Source organism: Microcaecilia unicolor, chromosome 1 (genome assembly GCF_901765095.1).
Source record: "Microcaecilia unicolor chromosome 1, aMicUni1.1, whole genome shotgun sequence".
NCBI classification, from domain to species: domain Eukaryota; kingdom Metazoa; phylum Chordata; class Amphibia; order Gymnophiona; family Siphonopidae; genus Microcaecilia; species Microcaecilia unicolor.
In genome coordinates, this window is record NC_044031.1 from 744,857 (window position 1) to 761,992 (window position 17,136).

Sequence of the window (17,136 nt, forward strand, 5' to 3'; positions counted from 1 at the left end):
GTATTGGGGGAGGGGATTGTATAAGTGTTTTGGGGGAGGGGATTGTATAAGTGTATTGGGAAGGGAGTCTAGTGGAGGAGGGGTTATGTAAGTGTAGTGGGGGAGGGGAATGTATGTGTATTGGGGAAGGGGATTGTATAAGTGTATTGGGAAGGGAGTCTAGTGGGGGAGGGGAATGTATGTGTAGTGGGGGAGGGGATTGTATAAATGTAGTGGGGGAGGGGAGTGTAGTGGGGGAGGTATAGTGTGTGTAGTGGGGGAGGGGATTGTATAAGTGTATTGGGGAGTGTATTGGGGGAGGGGAGCGTATAAGTGTAGTGGGGGAGGGGAGTGTATAAGTGTATTGGGGGAGGGGGTTGTAGTGGGGGAGGGGATTGTAAGTGTAGTGGGGGAGGGATGTCTAGTGGGGGAGGGGATTGTAAGTGTAGTGGGGGAGGGGTGTGTAGTGGGGGAGGGGAGTCTAGTGGGGAGGGGACTGTAAGTGTATTGGAGCAGAGGATTGTATAAGGTAGTAGTGGGGGAGGGGAGTCTAGTGGGGGAGGGGAATGTATGTGTAGTGGGGGAGGGGATTGTATAAATGTAGTGGGGGAGGGGAGTGTAGTGGGGGAGGTATAGTGTGTGTAGTGGGGGAGGGGAGCGTATAAATGTAGTGGGGGAGGGGATTGTATACATGTAGTGGGGGAAGGGAGTGTAGTGGGGGAGGGGATTGTATGTGTATTGGGGGAGGGGATTGTATGTGTATTGGGGGAGGGGGTTGTAGTGGGGGAGGGGAGTGTATAAGTGTATTGGGGGAGGGGACTGTAAGTGTATTGGAGCAGAGGATTGTATAAGGTAGTAGTGGGGGAGGGGAGTCTAGTGGGGGAGGGGATTGTAAGTGTAGTGGGGGAGGGATGTCTAGTGGGGGAGGGGATTGTAAGTGTAGTGGGGGAGGGGTGTGTAGTGGGGGAGGGGAGTCTAGTGGGGAGGGGACTGTAAGTGTATTGGAGTAGAGGATTGTGTACATGTAGTGGGGGAGGGGTGTGTAGTGGGGGAGGGGAGTCTAGTGGGGGAGGGGAATGTATGTGTAGTGGGGGAGGGGAGTGTCTGTCTTATTGCCTCTCAGTGTCAGTCTCTTTACCTGTCTCTTATTCTTCTTCTCAGTGATGCTGGTGGTGTCACTGACTGTCTGATTCTGCTGCTCTGGTGAGTAATAATTTGGAGACTGTCCCTAACGTTTCCACCACGTGACTCCGCACTTTCTCCTCCTTCCCCTCTTGTTCTTTCCTTCAGTCGCTTCCAGGCTCCTCCGCATCGTCGCGCATGCGCAGGGGCGGCGGAGGCGGCGGGTAGACAAGGGGGAGCGCGCGCGGCCGTCTGGGGCCGGAGCAGCAGCAGGAGGAGACTGGGCGGCGCGCGGGCAGTATGGAGAGGAAGGTAAGAGGCGCGCGGGGCTGCAGGAGGGAGGGAGCGGCCTGGAACCCTGAGCCCCCCTCCCGCTGCAACAGCTGCAGCGGTGCGGCCCCTCCCTCCCTACATCCTTTGCTCACCACTACAGCTGTGCATCCCCCCCCCCCGATCCTTTGCAACAGCTGGAGTTTGGAATCTCCCAGCAACAGCTGAAGCTTTGCATCCTCTCCCTCCCCCTTTCCTCTGCAAAGCTGGACTTGTACTCTCTCCCTCCCTCCTGAGCATCCTGTTTCAGCTCCTACTGGGAATCCTCCCTTCACTGCTACAGCTCAGCTTCGCACTCCCTTCCCTACCTCTGCAACAGCTGGACTTTTAGCTCCACAACATCTGCAACTCTGCATCTTCTCCCAGCTCCATCTTCTCTGCCCCCCCCCTTACACACTGCAACAGCTAGCTCCCTGCATTTGCGTCCCTCACCACACAACATGAGCTAGCTCCCAGCAATTTCCCTCCCCCCCCCATATCATCTGTGTTCTTTTTCTCTGCACCCCCCCTCCACACTGCAAGTGCCATCTCTCTACAACTTCCCTTCTATCTGTTCCCTGCACCCCCCTCTCCCCTAACATCTGGCTCTCTACAATTTCCCTGTCTCTGTAACTTTCCTGCCCCCCCACCCCAACAGTACGACTATCTGCTCTCTGCAACATCTCTCTCTCACTGTATCAGCAAGTTTTCTGCATCCCCCTCCCCCAACACCAGAACTGCTAACTTTATGCACCCCCCCCCCCCCCCCCCCCCCACACACACACACACTACAACAGGTCGTTTTCTGAATCTTGTAGATATTTGCATCCTCTAGTTTTCTTCTTGGAATAACTGTCAGACTGTGTCCAAGGCTGGAGACACCAAACCATCTATTTAGTCAGTGACTCCATTTCCTAGAGGGCAAACTCCTATGCTTTAGATGTGACACTGTCCCGCTGGTTGGGTAGCACCGAGTGTATAGACCTGCTCTTTCAGAAGTACAGCCCACTAATTTATTTTCTGTGTATTTCTGCGTATATGTTAAATTAACATGGGATGCTACATACCCAGTGTACCTGGTTGTAACTCACCCTGAAAAAGTTGTGAGCAAAATCCAAAAATAAATAAAATAAATGCCAGGAACAGTGACAAAACTGTAGTTTGAAAATAACTTTACTGTGTGATAGAGATGTAAAATTTCCAGAAAAAAGAAATTGTATAAAATGCAACAACTGTTTTCAAGCTGCAAAATGACTATCTACAGCTGAGGACATAAGACTTTATGTTTTTAATATAAGACTCAGAGAAATGTCATAAATCTACCAAGCATCTCTCTCATATATTCAGTGCTAGCGATTGAGCTGAAAGCTGAACCAGTCTGAGATTTGGAATTAAGTAAGTGTCAGCACTGTAGTAAATTTTGTTTATTTAGATTTTGCTCATACCTTTTTCAGTAGTAGCTTAAGGTGAGTTACATTCAGGTACTCTGGATATTTCTCTGTCCCAGGAGGGCTCACAGTCTAAGTTTGTATCTGAGGCAATGGAGGGTTAAGTGACTTGTTCAAGATCACAAGGAGGAGCAGCAGTGGGATTTGAACCGGCCACCTCTGGATTGCAAGACCGGTGCTCAAACCACTAGGCCACTCCTCCACTTTCCTAAAATCAAAATTGGTCTTTTTCTATCCAGCTTTAGCTAGTTGAGGAATATTTCTTTTCTTAGCTCTGTATCTTTAGCTCTTTCAGTTTTTCTAAATTACCAGTTTTTCCATATCTGGCCTCAGGAATAAAACTGAAAAAGGTTTGTTTTCTCGAGAATTTGTTCTGTTTTATCTCTAGGCTTTCACATCTGTAGTATGAGTGAGCAGCATGTGCGATGGTAGGATGGGGACGATTCCTTTGTGCTTGATTGTCCACTGACCTGTCTCCTGTCCTGCTGTCTTGATTTGAAGAATGATGTCACGTAGGCAGGTCTTGTTATTTATTTTATTTATTTGTAGCATTTGTATCCAATTTCCCATCAATTTGCAGGCTCAATGTGGCTTACATTTGCCGTAATGGCTGTTGCCATTTCTGGGTAGCAGAATTACAAATGGTATTGCATTAAGGTGCAAACGTACATGGTAACATACATGGAACATAGCATATATGGAATAGGTCATGGTACATATATGGTAAGGAAGAGTACGTTCCTGAGTAATAAATTGGTTTGAATCTACATTGGGTCATTGACTATACTACTACTTAACATTTCTAAAGCGCTACTAGGGTTACGCAGCGCTGTACAATTTAACAAAGGACAGTCCCTGTTCAAAGGAGCTTACAATCTAAAGGACAAAATGTGCAGTCAATCAAGTTGGGGCAGCAGTCTAGATTTCCTAAATAGAGGTGACATGGTTAGGTGCCGAAGGCGACATTGAAGAGGTGGGCTTTGAGCAAGGATTTGAAGATGGGCAGGGAGCGGACTATAGAGAGATCCTGTTTGGCATAAGGTTCAGGGTGGTATTGTTTGTCATGTATTAAGGTTTCGGTGTTGTACGGATCGTGTGTAGTGTTATTCTTTAGTATTTAAGATGGATGTTTATGGTATGCCTTCTTGAAGAGACAAATATGATTAATTTCTTTGACTGACTGACCAGAGAGTTTGACATAGTTTCAAATACATGACATAAATAACCTGAGGACCCTCGGTATGAGCCCTAATGTGACTGACTGGGTTAGGAACTGGTTGAGTTGAAGTTGACAGAGGGTAGTGGTCAATGGAGCTCATTCTGAGGAAAAGGATGTTACCACTGGTGTGCCACAAAGTTTGGTTCTTAGGCCAGTTCTTTTTAACAATTTTGTAAGCGATATTGAAAAGTACTGTCTGGTAAGGTTTGCCTCTGTGCATGATACCAAACTCTGCAATAGGGTAGACACCCCTGATGATATGAGTATCATGAAAAAAGCGAAGCTAGAGGAATGGTCTGGAATTTGGCAGCTTAGATCAATTTTATCTTTAAGATATAACACAGCCATTCCTCACTTTATTCCTCTGTGCCCTTCCTGAAAAGGTTATATCCCAGTCATGGTTCTACATGAACCACATCTCTGTCACCACCACAAAATCCAAGTCAGCCTCTTCCATCACAGCCACCTAGATCCAGAACCTTCTTTCCCATACTATGAACATTAGTATTTACAACTTTCCAGATGTTTCCACCTAACTATTGTAGGGTGGTGTCATGGTCTCAGGCTCTAAACAAACTGACACAGGCTCAGGGACAACGTGAGCTCATGGGCTGCTGTCAACGAGCAACAGCAACAGGCAAAACCCTCCAACCAGGACTGGACTGAACAGCAGGCCTGGAACTGAAACTGAAGGCAGGCAGGACTGGAATACGCAGGGCTGGAGCTGAAGCTGTAGGCAGGCAGGACTGGAACTGAAGCTGTAGGCAGGCAGGACTGGGACAGCAGGACTGGAACTGAAGCTGTAGGCATGACTGGAACAACCTCTAGGTAAGGCAGACTAGGCAGAGCTCAAGGCTGGACAGACTAGGTAGAGCTCAAGGTGAGACAGACTAGGTAGAGTTCAAGGTGAGGCAGACTAAGCAGAGCTCAAGGCTGGGCAGACTAGGCAGAGCTCAAGGCTGGGCAGACTAGGTAGAGTTCAAGGTGAGACAGACTAGGCAGAGCTCAAGGCTGGGCAGACTAGGTAGAGTTCAAGGTGAGACAGACTAGGCAGAGCTCAAGGCTGGGTAGAGTTCAAGGTGAGACAGACTAGGCAGAGCTCAAGGCTGGGTCACATGGCCACCCAAACACACAAAAGAACAAATAGGCAAACCAAGATAGAAGTACTAACACCAGCACACAGACAAACAGAAGAACTAAAACAGAAGTACTAACCCTGGCACACAGACAGACAGAAGATCTAAGCAGAAGGGCTAACCCTAGCACAGAGACAAACAGAAGAACTAAAGCTGAAGTGCCACACAGGCACACCAACTGGGAAACAGGGCAGAAGTTCTAACAAGTACACAAACAAACCTGGAGACCTTTGGCTTTGCAAAGGTCCTGAATGAATGTCCTCAACTTCCTTATAAAGGTCCTCACTGATGATGTCACGAATACAGGACAGAGGCAGGAAACACACTGAACACCAGAGTGAGGCTTGGAACATACAGGAAGTGGAAGCAGTACAGGAAAGAGGCTTGAAACACACTGAACACCAGAATGAGGCTTGGAACACACAGAAAGCACTATAGGAAAGAGGCTTGAAACACACTGAACACCAGAATGAGACTTGGAACACACAGGAAGAGGCAGCAGGGGCAACAATGCAAAGGAAAAGAACAGACTGGAGCCACCTCTGAAGTTGTCTACCGGAAGACAAGGTGAGACTGAAATGGAGTCACAACCACAGACGTGACAGGTGGCCAGTGTAACGCGGATTTTTTGTAACACTGATTTTTAAAAAGGGTTCCAGGCTTGATCCAAGAAATTACAGACTGCTTGTAAGCTTGACTTCAGTGCTGGGCAAAATAGTGGAAACTATTATAAAGAATAAAATTACAGGACACAAAGACAAACATAGATTATGGGACAGAGTCAACATGGGTTCAGCCAAGGGAGGTCTTGCCTCACCAATCTGCTTCATTTCTTTGAAGGCATGAATAAACATGTGGATAAAGGTGAGCTAGCTGATATGGTGTATCTGGATTTTCAGAAAGCATTTGACAAAGTCCCTCATGAGAGACTCCTGAGAAAATTAAAGTCATGGGATAAGAGACATTAAAGTCATGGGATAAGAGACAATGTTCTGGTGTGGGTTAGGAATTGGTTACTGGACAGAATATAGAGGGTATGATTAAATGGCCATTTCTTTCAATGGAGGAGGATGAATAGTGGATTGCTGCAGGGAAATCGGAACGACGAGTGAGCTGATTAAATTTACAGAGGACACAAAAAAAATTCAAGGTTGTTGAAACACATGTGGACTGTGAAAAATTGCAGGAAGACCTTAGGAAATTGGAAGACTGGGTGTCTAAATGGCAGATGAAATTTAATGTGGACAAATGGTATTAATCCGCAAACGAACCTTTTCCGGAGATGGGAAGGTGGTAGAACGAGAGGACATGAAATGAGATTGAAGGGGGGCAGACTCAAGAAAAATGTCAGGAAGTATTTTTTCACAGAGAGTAGTGGATGCTTGGAATGCTCTCCCACGGGAGGTGGTGGAAATGAAAACGGTAACGGAATTCAAACATGCGTGGGAGAAGCATAAAGGAATCCTGTGCAGAAGGAATGGATCCTCAGGAGCTTAGTCAAGATCGGGAGGCGGGGCTGGTGGTTGGGAGGCGGGGATAGTGCTGGGCAGACTTATACGGTCTGTGCCAGAGCCGGTGGTGGGAGGCGGGGCTGGTGGTGGGGATAGTACTGGGCAGACTTATACAGTCTGTGCCAGAGCTGGTGATGGGAGGCAGGGATAGTGCTGGTCAGTCTTATACGGTCCGTGCCAGAGGCGGTGGTGGGAGGCGGGGCTCGTGGTTGGGAGGCGGGGATAGTGCTGGGCAGACTTATACGGTCTGTGCCTTGACGAACACAGGTACAAATCAAAGTAGGGTATACACAAAATTAGCACATATGAGTTATCTTGTTGGGCAGACTGGATGGACCGTGCAGGTCTTTTTCTGCCGTCATCTACTATGTTACTATGTAAATGCAAAATGAAAGAATAATGCAAATCATAGTTACCTGATGCTAGGGTCCACCTTGGGGGTCAGCAACCAAGAAAAAGATCTAGGTGTCAATGTAGACAATACGCTGAAATCTTCTGCCCAGTGAGCGGCAGCGACCAAAACAGCAAACGGGATGCTAGAAATTATTAGGAGAGGGATGCAAAATAAGACATGCCTCTGTAGTGCTCCATGGTGCAACCTCACCTTGAGTATTGTTGGTGTTATTCTTCCTATCTAAAATTGTAGTTCTGTTTTTATATTGCTTATTTATTGTAAACTGCCTTGATGGTTTTCCTGTATCGAATAACTGTGAAACTTGTTCATAGGTAGGGAGAGGAAAGATTAAATCATATAAAGGATGAGAACCTGGCGTGATAGCTTTTAGATAGATATGAGTCTGTGTTTTACGATCTTTATTTTTCATCTTCTAGATTGTTCGATAGCTTTTTACTGAAACTTTCTGTGTTTAATGACGTTCGATTAAGATGTCATTTTGAGGCACATCTGGAACGCTCTTCCTATATCAATTAGATCTGAGTTGAACTACATACAATTATGTAAAAAACTGAAAACTTGTTTGTTTGATAGATTTTAGGTGGCATTTTACTCTTATAAGTATTTTTGTAATTCCTTCATACTGTTTAAGTTATCTTATTTTTCTTTACTGCCTTGAACCTTACACTGGGTCTAGTGTGGTCTATAAATTTCAGATTCGATTCGGTTGAATTGGCTATATTGTGTAATGGTGGCTACTCCTCTCAATGGCAGAAAAGTATCTTAAGTGAGAACGGATGTGTGAGATGGAAACAGAGGGATTTGATGCCAACCCCAACTGGTGTATTTCTCCAGTTTGACATCTCAGCAGCCTTTGACTCTGTCAACCATTCTTTATTGTTAAATAGGTTGAGTGAATTAGGAAAGGCTGAGTCTGTGCTAAGATGGATTAAAGAATTTCTCTCTAGAAATAGAGAATCATGATGGCAGATAAGGGCCAAATGGCCCATCCAGTCTGCCCTTCCTCAGTAACCACTAGCTCCTCCTTTTCCTAAGAGATCCCACGTGCCTGTCCCACGCTTTCTTAAATTTCGACAAAGTCCTCATCTCTACGACCTCCACTGGGAGGTCATTCCATGCATCCACCACCCGTTCTGAGAAATAGTATTTTCTTAGATTCTTCCTAAGCCAATTTCCTCTTAATTTCATCCAATGCCCTCTCATTCCAGAGTTTTCGTTCATTTTGAAAAGGCTCACGTCATGTACGGCTCACGTCATGTACATTAATGCCACTGAGGTATTTAAATGTCTCTATCATACCCATCTCTTCCAGCTTATACATGTTGAGGTCCTTAAGCCTGTCCTTATATGCTTTATGACAGAGACTGTTTACCAATTTGATAGCTACCCTCTGGACCGACTCCATCCTGTTTATATCTTTCCATAGGTGCAGTCTCCAGAATTGCACGCGTACTCTAATAGGTTAAAGAAACATGACGGCAGATAAAAGCCAAATGGCCCATCCAGTCTTCCCATCCATAGGAATCACTATCTCCTCCTTTCCCTAAGAGATCTTGCGTGCCTGTCCCACACTCTTTTTTTAAATTTTCTCAGGGGGTCAAATCTTACTGCCGAACACATCTCTTATTGAGAGATTGACCTTGTGGCGCCAGATGATGTTGTCAGATCGAAGACATGTCCAGCTACAAGCCCAGGGGTCATTGAATGCCCTGACAAAGAAGAACAAAGGACAGGAGAGGCCAACATAATATGGCATCGGATCGGGCAGATGTTTTGGTTAACCGATCATTTGATATCAGGGATTGGGGTGACAGGTGGCAAGCTAGATTGTTGGGGTGACACTTGCCACCCCTTAGCCATTCCCATAATACTAAGTCGGACCTAAGGGCCATCAAACTCAGTGTCGTATTTCCAACAGTGGCCAATCTAGGTTAGAAGTATCTGGTAGGAACCCCAAAAAAGATGCATGTGGGAAAGAGGAGCCCGAATTATAGCTACGTCATGCAAGGTTCCAGATTAGGAGTCATGGACCAAGAAAGGGATCTGGGTGTCGTCGTTAATGATACGTTGAAACCTTCTGCTCAGTGTGCTGCTGCAGCTAAGAAAGCAAATAGAATGTTAGGTATTATTAGGAAAGGAATGGAAAACAAAAATGAGGATGTTATAATGCCTTTGTATCACTCCATGGTGCGACCACACCTCGAATATTGTGTTCAATTCTGGTCGCCGCATCTCAAAAAAGATATAGTGGAATTAGAAAAGGTGCAGAGAAGGGCGACGAAAATGATAAAGGGGGTGAGACGACTTCCCTATGAGGAAAGGCTAAAGCAGCTAGGGCTCTTCAGCTTGGAGAAAAGGCGGCTGAGGGGAGATATGTGTAACTGGGTCACCCTTCCAGGACCCAGCAGGGCCAACCCTGCTTATCTTTCTTCCAAGTACCACGACTATCCAGTCTCACCCCTCAATGGACGTCTGGCTGATCTGGCCTCACGGGAGAGAGGCCTCTGCTTCTCCAAGTCCTCTCTTGTTCCTTTTCACAAATGCTCCCCTCACAACCAGTGTGGTTAATAAAAAGTCTTTATTTTTGCCAACACAGTCTTATTCTTTCCTTTTGGTTCAAACACCACCAACACTTTTCAGGCCCTAGAGCAGTACATACAGCCTCTTCTCATTCCCCTGCTCCTTTTCCTGTGCTGGAGATACTCTCACAGTGTCACAGTTCAACAGAACAATTAAGGAAACAAAACAGCTTCTCTTCCTAGCTTCAGAGGCAAGTGTACCTGTCCCATTTGAACTAGAGTCTCTCCCCACTACCTCAGTTTCTCTCTTCCAGTCTTTCACCACCTGGTTAATGGAGCTGCCAGGAAACCTCTCACTGTCTCCTTCTCCTTCTGGGCCAGAGCAGCAATTTCCATGCTCTCCTCCCCCTGTCCCTCAGTCACCTCCATTTTATCCTCATCACCAGCCTCCTCCTCCCCAAGTCTTCCCAGCTGGCCCTCATTACCCTCATCAGAAATCATCTCCCAATCCTCTACACCCTCCCCTAGTTTCTGCATAGTTCATCTGGGAAGAGAGGGTTCCTGGGATTGGTAGTTCCTTCCTCGCGTCCCCCCTTCAGTTGGCTTTTCAGCCACCAGAGGACGAGCTTTCTGTATACTAGGAACTTGGTATTGGAACTTTCTCGGTCGGCATTCCCCTGCTCTCTGCAACCCTTGCTCCCGTGGTTCCCATGTTCTCCTATCACCTGCCCTCTCATATATGATAGAGGTGTATAAAATAATGAGTGGAGTTGAACGGATAGATGTGAAGCGTCTGTTCACGCTTTCTAAAAATACTAGGATTAGGGGGCATGCGATGAAGCTACAATGTAGTAAATTTAAAACGAATCGGAGAAAATTTTTCTTCACTCAACGTGTAATTAAACTCTGGAATTCGTTGCCAGAGAATGTGGTAAAGGCGGTTAGCTTAGCGGAGTTTAAAAAAGGTTTGGATGGCTTCCTAAAGGAAAAGTCCATAGACCGTTATTAAATAGACTGGGGAAAATCCACTATTTCTGGGATAAGCAGTATAAAATGTTTTGTACATTTTTGGGATCTTGCCAGGTATTTGTGACCTGGATTGGCCACTGTTGGAAACAGGATGCTGGGCTCGATGGACCTTTGGTCTTTCCCAGTATGGCAATACTCACTTACTACCTACCCAGGGCTAAACAGTGGCTTTCCTGAGGTCTACCTTAATTACAGTCCATTGATTTTTTTTTCATCCAGAAATTAATCCAGATCTTTGTTAAACCAAGGTATGTTAACTGCTTTTACCAACCTCCAGCAACAAGTTCCAGAACTTAACTATCCACTAAGTGAAAAAAATATCTTATGTTAAAGTATTAATAGGTATCTCCTAGCCTTTGTACTTTTTCAAACAGTGAACAATCAATTTGCGTTTACCCTTTCCACTCCCCTTAGGATTTTGTAGATCTCAATCATATCTCCCTTCAACTCTTCCTTCTCCAAGCTGGGGAGCCCCAAATTCTTTAGCCTGAGAGGACTTTCATCCCCTTTATCATTTTCTCATCCTGTACCTTTTTCAATTCTGCTTTATCTTTTCCTCTGCCTGTCTCTCCACATTAGGGTAGCAGCATCAGGTGGGCTTCTGGTGCATGGGGGGGCAGATTGCTTTTCCAGCTGTGGGATAACTGTCCCTGCTCTGTGCTAGAGAGGTGGGGGGGACACAGAGGGGGTTTCCTTGCCTGGGAGAGAATGCATGCAGCAAAGATGGGCATGAAGAAGTGAAATGAGTTTTCTTGTGTCTCAATGTAATAATTCAGTCCATCTTTAAGCCTTGAACAATTTTATTCAAAACATAATGCGACTGAAGAGAAATATCTCCTCCCTCAGTTCATTGAAGCACAGCCGTCTGGGATATATATTTGTTAAGACTTTAACTGCTATCAAGAGAGATAAACATTTTGCACAAACCTCTGGGCACTTGATGAAGTAATACAAAAAACCATGAAAAAGGATCTGCAGAAGCTAGAAGAATGGTATAACGTTTGGCAATTAAAATTCAATGCGAAGAAATGCAAAGTAATGCCCTTAGGGAGTAGAAATCCACGGGAGACTTATGTGTTAGGCGGGGAGAGTCTGATAGGGAGGGATCTTGGGGTGGTAGTATCTGAGGACCTGAAGGCGACGAAACAGTGTGACAAGGCGATGGCCGTAGCTAGATGGTTGCTAGGCTGTATAGAGAGAGGTGTGACCAGCAGAAGAAAGGAGGTTTTAATGCCCTGTATAAGTCGTTGGTGAGGCCCCACCTGGAGTATTGTGTTCAGTTTTGGAGGCCGTATCTTGTTAAGGATGTAAAAAGAATTGAAGCGGTGTAAAGAAAAGCTACAAAAATGGTATGGGATTTGCGTTACAAGACGTATGAGGAGAGACTTGCTGACCTGAACATGTATACCCTGGAGGAAAGGAGAAGCAGGGGTGATATGATACAGACGTTCAAATATTTGAAAGGTATTAATCTGCAGACGAACCTTTTCCGGAGATGGGAAGGCGGTAGAACGAGAGGACATGAAATGAGATTGAAGGGGGGCAGACTCAAGAAAAATGTCTATCTCCACCTGCTGGTAGATGGACACAACCCACCAGTCTATGGATTGATCAGCTATGATTAATGGAAAGAAAATTATCAGGTATGATACATAATTTTACCATGCGTGGGATTAACATAAAGGAATCCTGCTCAGAAGGAATGGATCCTCAGAAGCTTAGCGGAGACTGGGTGGCAGAGCTGGTGGTGGGAGGCGGGGCTAGTGGTTAGGAGGCGGGGCTAGTGCTGGGCAGACTTCTACGGTCTGTGCCCTGAAGAACACAGGTACAAATCAAAGTAGGGTATACACATAAAGTAGCACATATGAGTTTATTTTGTTGGGCAGACTGGATGGATCGTACAGGTCTTTTTCTGCCGTCACCTACTGTGTTACTATGTAAAACCTTGCAAAAATTCCATTTGGGAACTTGTAGCGAATCTGCTACACAAGAGAACACTAACTGCCAGGATTCATACAGCAAAACTTCACCTGCGGGTCAGACAGCAGGGAGAGGGTTAAAGTTGAGCTATAGTATGAAGAGAGTTAAAGATGAGCTGACCATACAACAGGGAAGGAGTTAAAGATATTACAGCAGGGAGGGGGTTAAAGTTGAATATTATTATTACTATTTGTTACATTTGTATCCCACATTTTCCCACCTTTTGTAGGCTCAGTGTGGCTTACATATATCCGTTAACAGTGTTAGCCGATTACGGTTTGAACAAATACATAGTATGAATGAATACAAAGTGATAGTTGTGTTATAATGAGGTATATGTATGGTAGGAAACAGTTGTGGGGGACTTAGAGAGGGAAAGGGGAAAGAAGAGTCAGGTAATGTCCATTGCAGTCTTTGGTTATGTTGTGTCGCAAGTGACCAGGTATTTTTATGTTGGGTCGGTGGGGTATGCTCTTCTGAACAGGTCTGTCTTTAGTGCTTTCCGAAAATTTAGGTGGTCGAGTGTAGTTTTTACTGCTTTTGCCAATGAGTTCCATAGTTGTGCGCTTAGGTAGGAAAAGCTGGTTGCATAGGTGGATTTGTATTTAAGTCCTTTGATGCTTGGGTAGTGGAGGTTTAGGTATGATCGTGCTGATTTTGTGGTGTTTCTGGTTGGCAGGTCAATGAGGTCTGTCATGTATCCCGGTGCCTTGCCGTAAATAATTTTGTGAACAGTCGTGCAGATTTTGAAAGTGATGCAATCTTTGGTAGCCAGTGCAGTTTTTCTCTGAGTGGTTTGGCACTGTCAAAACGTGTTTTTCCAAATATAAGCCTGGCTGCTGTATTTTGGGCGGTCTGAAGTTTCTTTATGATTTGATCCTTGCATCCCGCATAGATTCCATTACAGTAATCTGCATGGCTTAATACCATGGATTGAACCAGGTTACGAAATATTTCGCTTGGAAAGTATGGTTTTACACGTTTGAGTTTCCACATTGAGAAAAACATTTTCTTTATAGTGGCTTTCGGTTGGGTCTCTAGTGAAATGTTAAGGTCGATTGTTACTCTGAGAATTTTCAGGCTGTCTGAGACAGGGAGGGTGTATCCTGGGGTGTTAATGTTTGTGGGTTTGTATGTATTGTATTGGGATAAGATGATGAGACAGTGTGTTTTTTTCTGTATTGAGTTTTAGTTGGAATGCATTTGCCCATGAGTTCATGATGTTTAAGCTTAGTTTGATTTCGTTGGTGATTTCCACCAGATCTTGTTTGTATGGGATGTATAATGTAACGTCATCAGTGTAGGTAAATGGGTTGAGGCCTTGGGTGGATAGGAATCTTGGCTAGTGGGGTCATCATGAGGTTGAAGAGGATCGGTGATAGTGGTGATCCTTGCGTTACTCCGCAGCCTGGTTTCCATGCTGACGATATGTTTGATTTTGATTTCACTTGATAAGTTCTTGTGGTTAGAAAGCCCTTAATCCAATTCAGAGTGCCACCACTGATTCCCGAAGTATTCTAGAAGTCTTAGCATTATGTTATGGTTGACCATGTCGAATGCACTTGACATGTCAAATTGGAGGAGGAGAATGCTCTTGCCTATTGTTATTTCCTGCTTGAATTTGGTTAGGAGAGTGGGAAGTACTGTTTCAGTGCTGTGTAGGGGTCGAAATCCTGATTGTGACTCATGTAGTATAGTGAATTTGTTTATGTAGTCATTGAGTTGTTTGGTCACCAGTCCTTCCATAAGTTTGACTACTAATGGGATAGAAGCTACTGGGCGGTAGTTGGTAATATCATTTGTTTTTTTCTTGGTGTCTTTTGGTATTGGGGTGAGAAGGATGTTGCCTTTTTCTTGAGGGTATATACCCTGTTGTAACATGAAGTTTAAGTGGAATGTGAGATCTATTATGAAGCGTTGGGGGGCAGATCGTATTAGGTAGCTGGGGCAGGTGTCAGTTGATAGTGGCTGTTTCAGCAGTGAGTAAAGTGAAATTTGACCATATTCGGTCAGTAGGGTATTCACCAGGGATTGAGTCTAGACCATTAATGAAGTTTTCTATGTCCATGTTGTTCTGAGGTAGGGTTTTGCGTAGGTTTCTGATTTTTTCATTGAAATATTTAGCAAGGTTGTCTGCAGATGGGATGTCAGTGTTGGTTGTGGTAACCGGTGTTGTGTCTAGTAGTTTGTTCACGAGATGGTATAGTTTCTTTGTGTTTTTGTAGTCTGGCCCAATTTTAGTTTGTAGTACGTCCTTTTGGTTTGTTTTATTGCGTATTTATATTTTCTTTGTAGTTGTTTCCATGCGTTGAGTGTTTGTTCGTCTTTATTTTTTTCCATGCGCGTTCCAGTTTCCTAGATTGTGTTTTTAGTTTTTTCAGTTCTTCATTGAACCATGGTATCGAGTTATGCCTACGTGAGGTTCTTGTTTGTAAGGGTGCTATTTTGTCTAGTATGTGTCTGCATGTTTTGTCCCATTCTGAGAGGTAATATATGGATTCCGTTTTTGCTGTCCAATCGTTGTTGTATATCTGTTGCCAGAAAGTATCCGGGTCTGTTTGTCCTCTCGTGGTATAAGTTGTGTGTTCTCGTGTGTGGGGAGAACCCCTTTTTCGCCATTTTAGGGCTAGGTTTAATTTGTAATGGTCAGTCCATGGTGTTTCTGTCCAACTAGTTTGTGTTATGGTTAGGTTCTGATCAGTGGACAATTTGTATGAGATGAGGTCGAATGTGTGACCCTTCACGTGGGTTGTTTGCATGTTTGGCCATGTAAGGCCACATTGGTGAAGGAAGTCCTTGCAATCTCGTGCGTTGGTAAAGTTAGGGTCTTCAAGGTGAAGGTTAATGTCTCCTAATACAAGTGTATTGGAGTTAGATATACATGTATTTGAAACAACGTCCATGAAGTCCGCCTGGCTTTCGTTCCAATTGCATGGTGGTCTGTAGAATAGGATGCAGTTTAGGTGGTCGAGCAGGGTTTTATGGTGGATTCTAATTGTGGCTATTTCGAAGTAGGTTGTTATAGATTCCGCAGTGGTTTCAATTGTGAGGTGAGATTGGTATATGAATGCTGTGCTCCCTCCTCTTTTTTATTTTCTGGTCCAGTGGGTAATTTTGTATCCTGGAGGACTTAGGTTTAAGATGATAGGGTCCTTCTGGTCGTGGATCCAGGTTTCAGTGATGAAGAGTAGATCAAGTTTCTCAGACGTGATCTAGTCTGTTATTATTGTTACATAGTAACATAGTAACATAGTAGATGACGGCAGAAAAAGACCTGCACGGTCCATCCAGTCTGCCCAACAAGATAACTCATATGTGCTACTTTTTGTGTATACCCTACTTTGATTTGTACCTGTGCTCTTCAGGGCACAGACCGTATAAGTCTGCCCAGCACCATCCCCGCCTCCCAACCACCAGCCCTGCCTCCCAACCACTGGCTCTGGCACAAACCGTATAAGTCTGCCCAGCTCTATCCTCGCCTCCCGCCACCAGCCCCGCCTCCCAACCACTGGCTCTGGCACAGACCGTATAAGTCTGCCCAGCTCTATCCTCGCCTCCCAGCCACCAGCCCCGCCTCCCAACCACCGGCTCTGGCACAGACCGTACAAGTCTGCCCAGCACTATCCTTGCCTCCCAACCACCAGTCCCGCTTCCCACCACCGGCTCTGGCACAAACCGTATAAGTCTTCCCAGCACTAATCCTGCCTCCCTATCACCAGCCCCGCCTCCCGATCTTGACTAAGCTCCTGAGGATCCATTCCTTCGGCACAGGATTCCTTTATGCTTATCCCACGCATGTTTGAATTCCGTTACCGTTTTCATTTCCACCACCTCCCGCAGGAGGGCAATCCAAGCATCCACTACTCTCTCTGTGAAAAAATACTTCCTGACATTTTTCTTGAGTCTGCCCCCCTTCAATCTCATTTCATGTCCTCTCGTTCTACCATCTTCCCATCTCCGGAAAAGGTTCGTTTGCGGATTAATACCTTTCAAATATTTGAACGTCTGTATCATATCACCCCTGTTTCTCCTTTCCTCCAGAGTATACATGTTTAGTTCAGCAAGTCTCTCCTCATACGTCTTGTAATGCAAATCCTACACCATTCTCGTAGCTTTTCTTTGCACCGCTTCAATTCTTTTTACATCCTTAACAAGATACGGCCTCCAAAACTGAACACAATACTCCAGGTGGGGCCTCACCAATGACTTATACAGGGGCATCAACACCCCCTTTCTTCTGCTGGTCACACCTCTCTCTATACAGCCTAACAACCTTCTAGCTACGGCCACCGCCTTGTCACACTGTTTCGTCGCCTTCAAATCCTCAGATACTATAACCCCAAGATCCCTCTCTCCGCCCGTACCTATCAGACTCTCCCCGCCTAACACATACGTCTCCCGTGGATTTCTAATCCCTACGTGCATCACTTTGCATTTCTTGGCATTGAATTTTAATTGCCAAACCTTAG

The 17,136-nt window shown here is 45.2% G+C and overlaps 2 protein-coding genes across 2 annotated transcripts in view; one reads left to right on the forward strand and one right to left on the reverse strand.

Annotated features, from left to right (window-relative positions):
• LOC115461790 (regenerating islet-derived protein 4-like) overlaps positions 1-1,268 on the reverse strand; it is a 140,085-nt gene extending 138,817 nt beyond the window's left edge. Inside the window, 1 exon segment of the mRNA XM_030191836.1 lies at positions 1,118-1,268. The gene's annotated coding sequence lies outside the window, so the exon portion shown is untranslated.
• A 46-nt stretch (positions 1,269-1,314) lies between these two features.
• The window catches only part of SMARCD3 (SWI/SNF related, matrix associated, actin dependent regulator of chromatin, subfamily d, member 3), a 154,064-nt gene continuing 138,242 nt past the window's right edge, over positions 1,315-17,136 (forward strand). Inside the window, exon 1 of the mRNA XM_030191828.1 lies at positions 1,315-1,413. Within this exon, the coding sequence (XP_030047688.1) occupies positions 1,402-1,413 (12 nt within the window). The 5' untranslated portion in view covers positions 1,315-1,401. The remainder of the gene's footprint in view (positions 1,414-17,136) is intronic.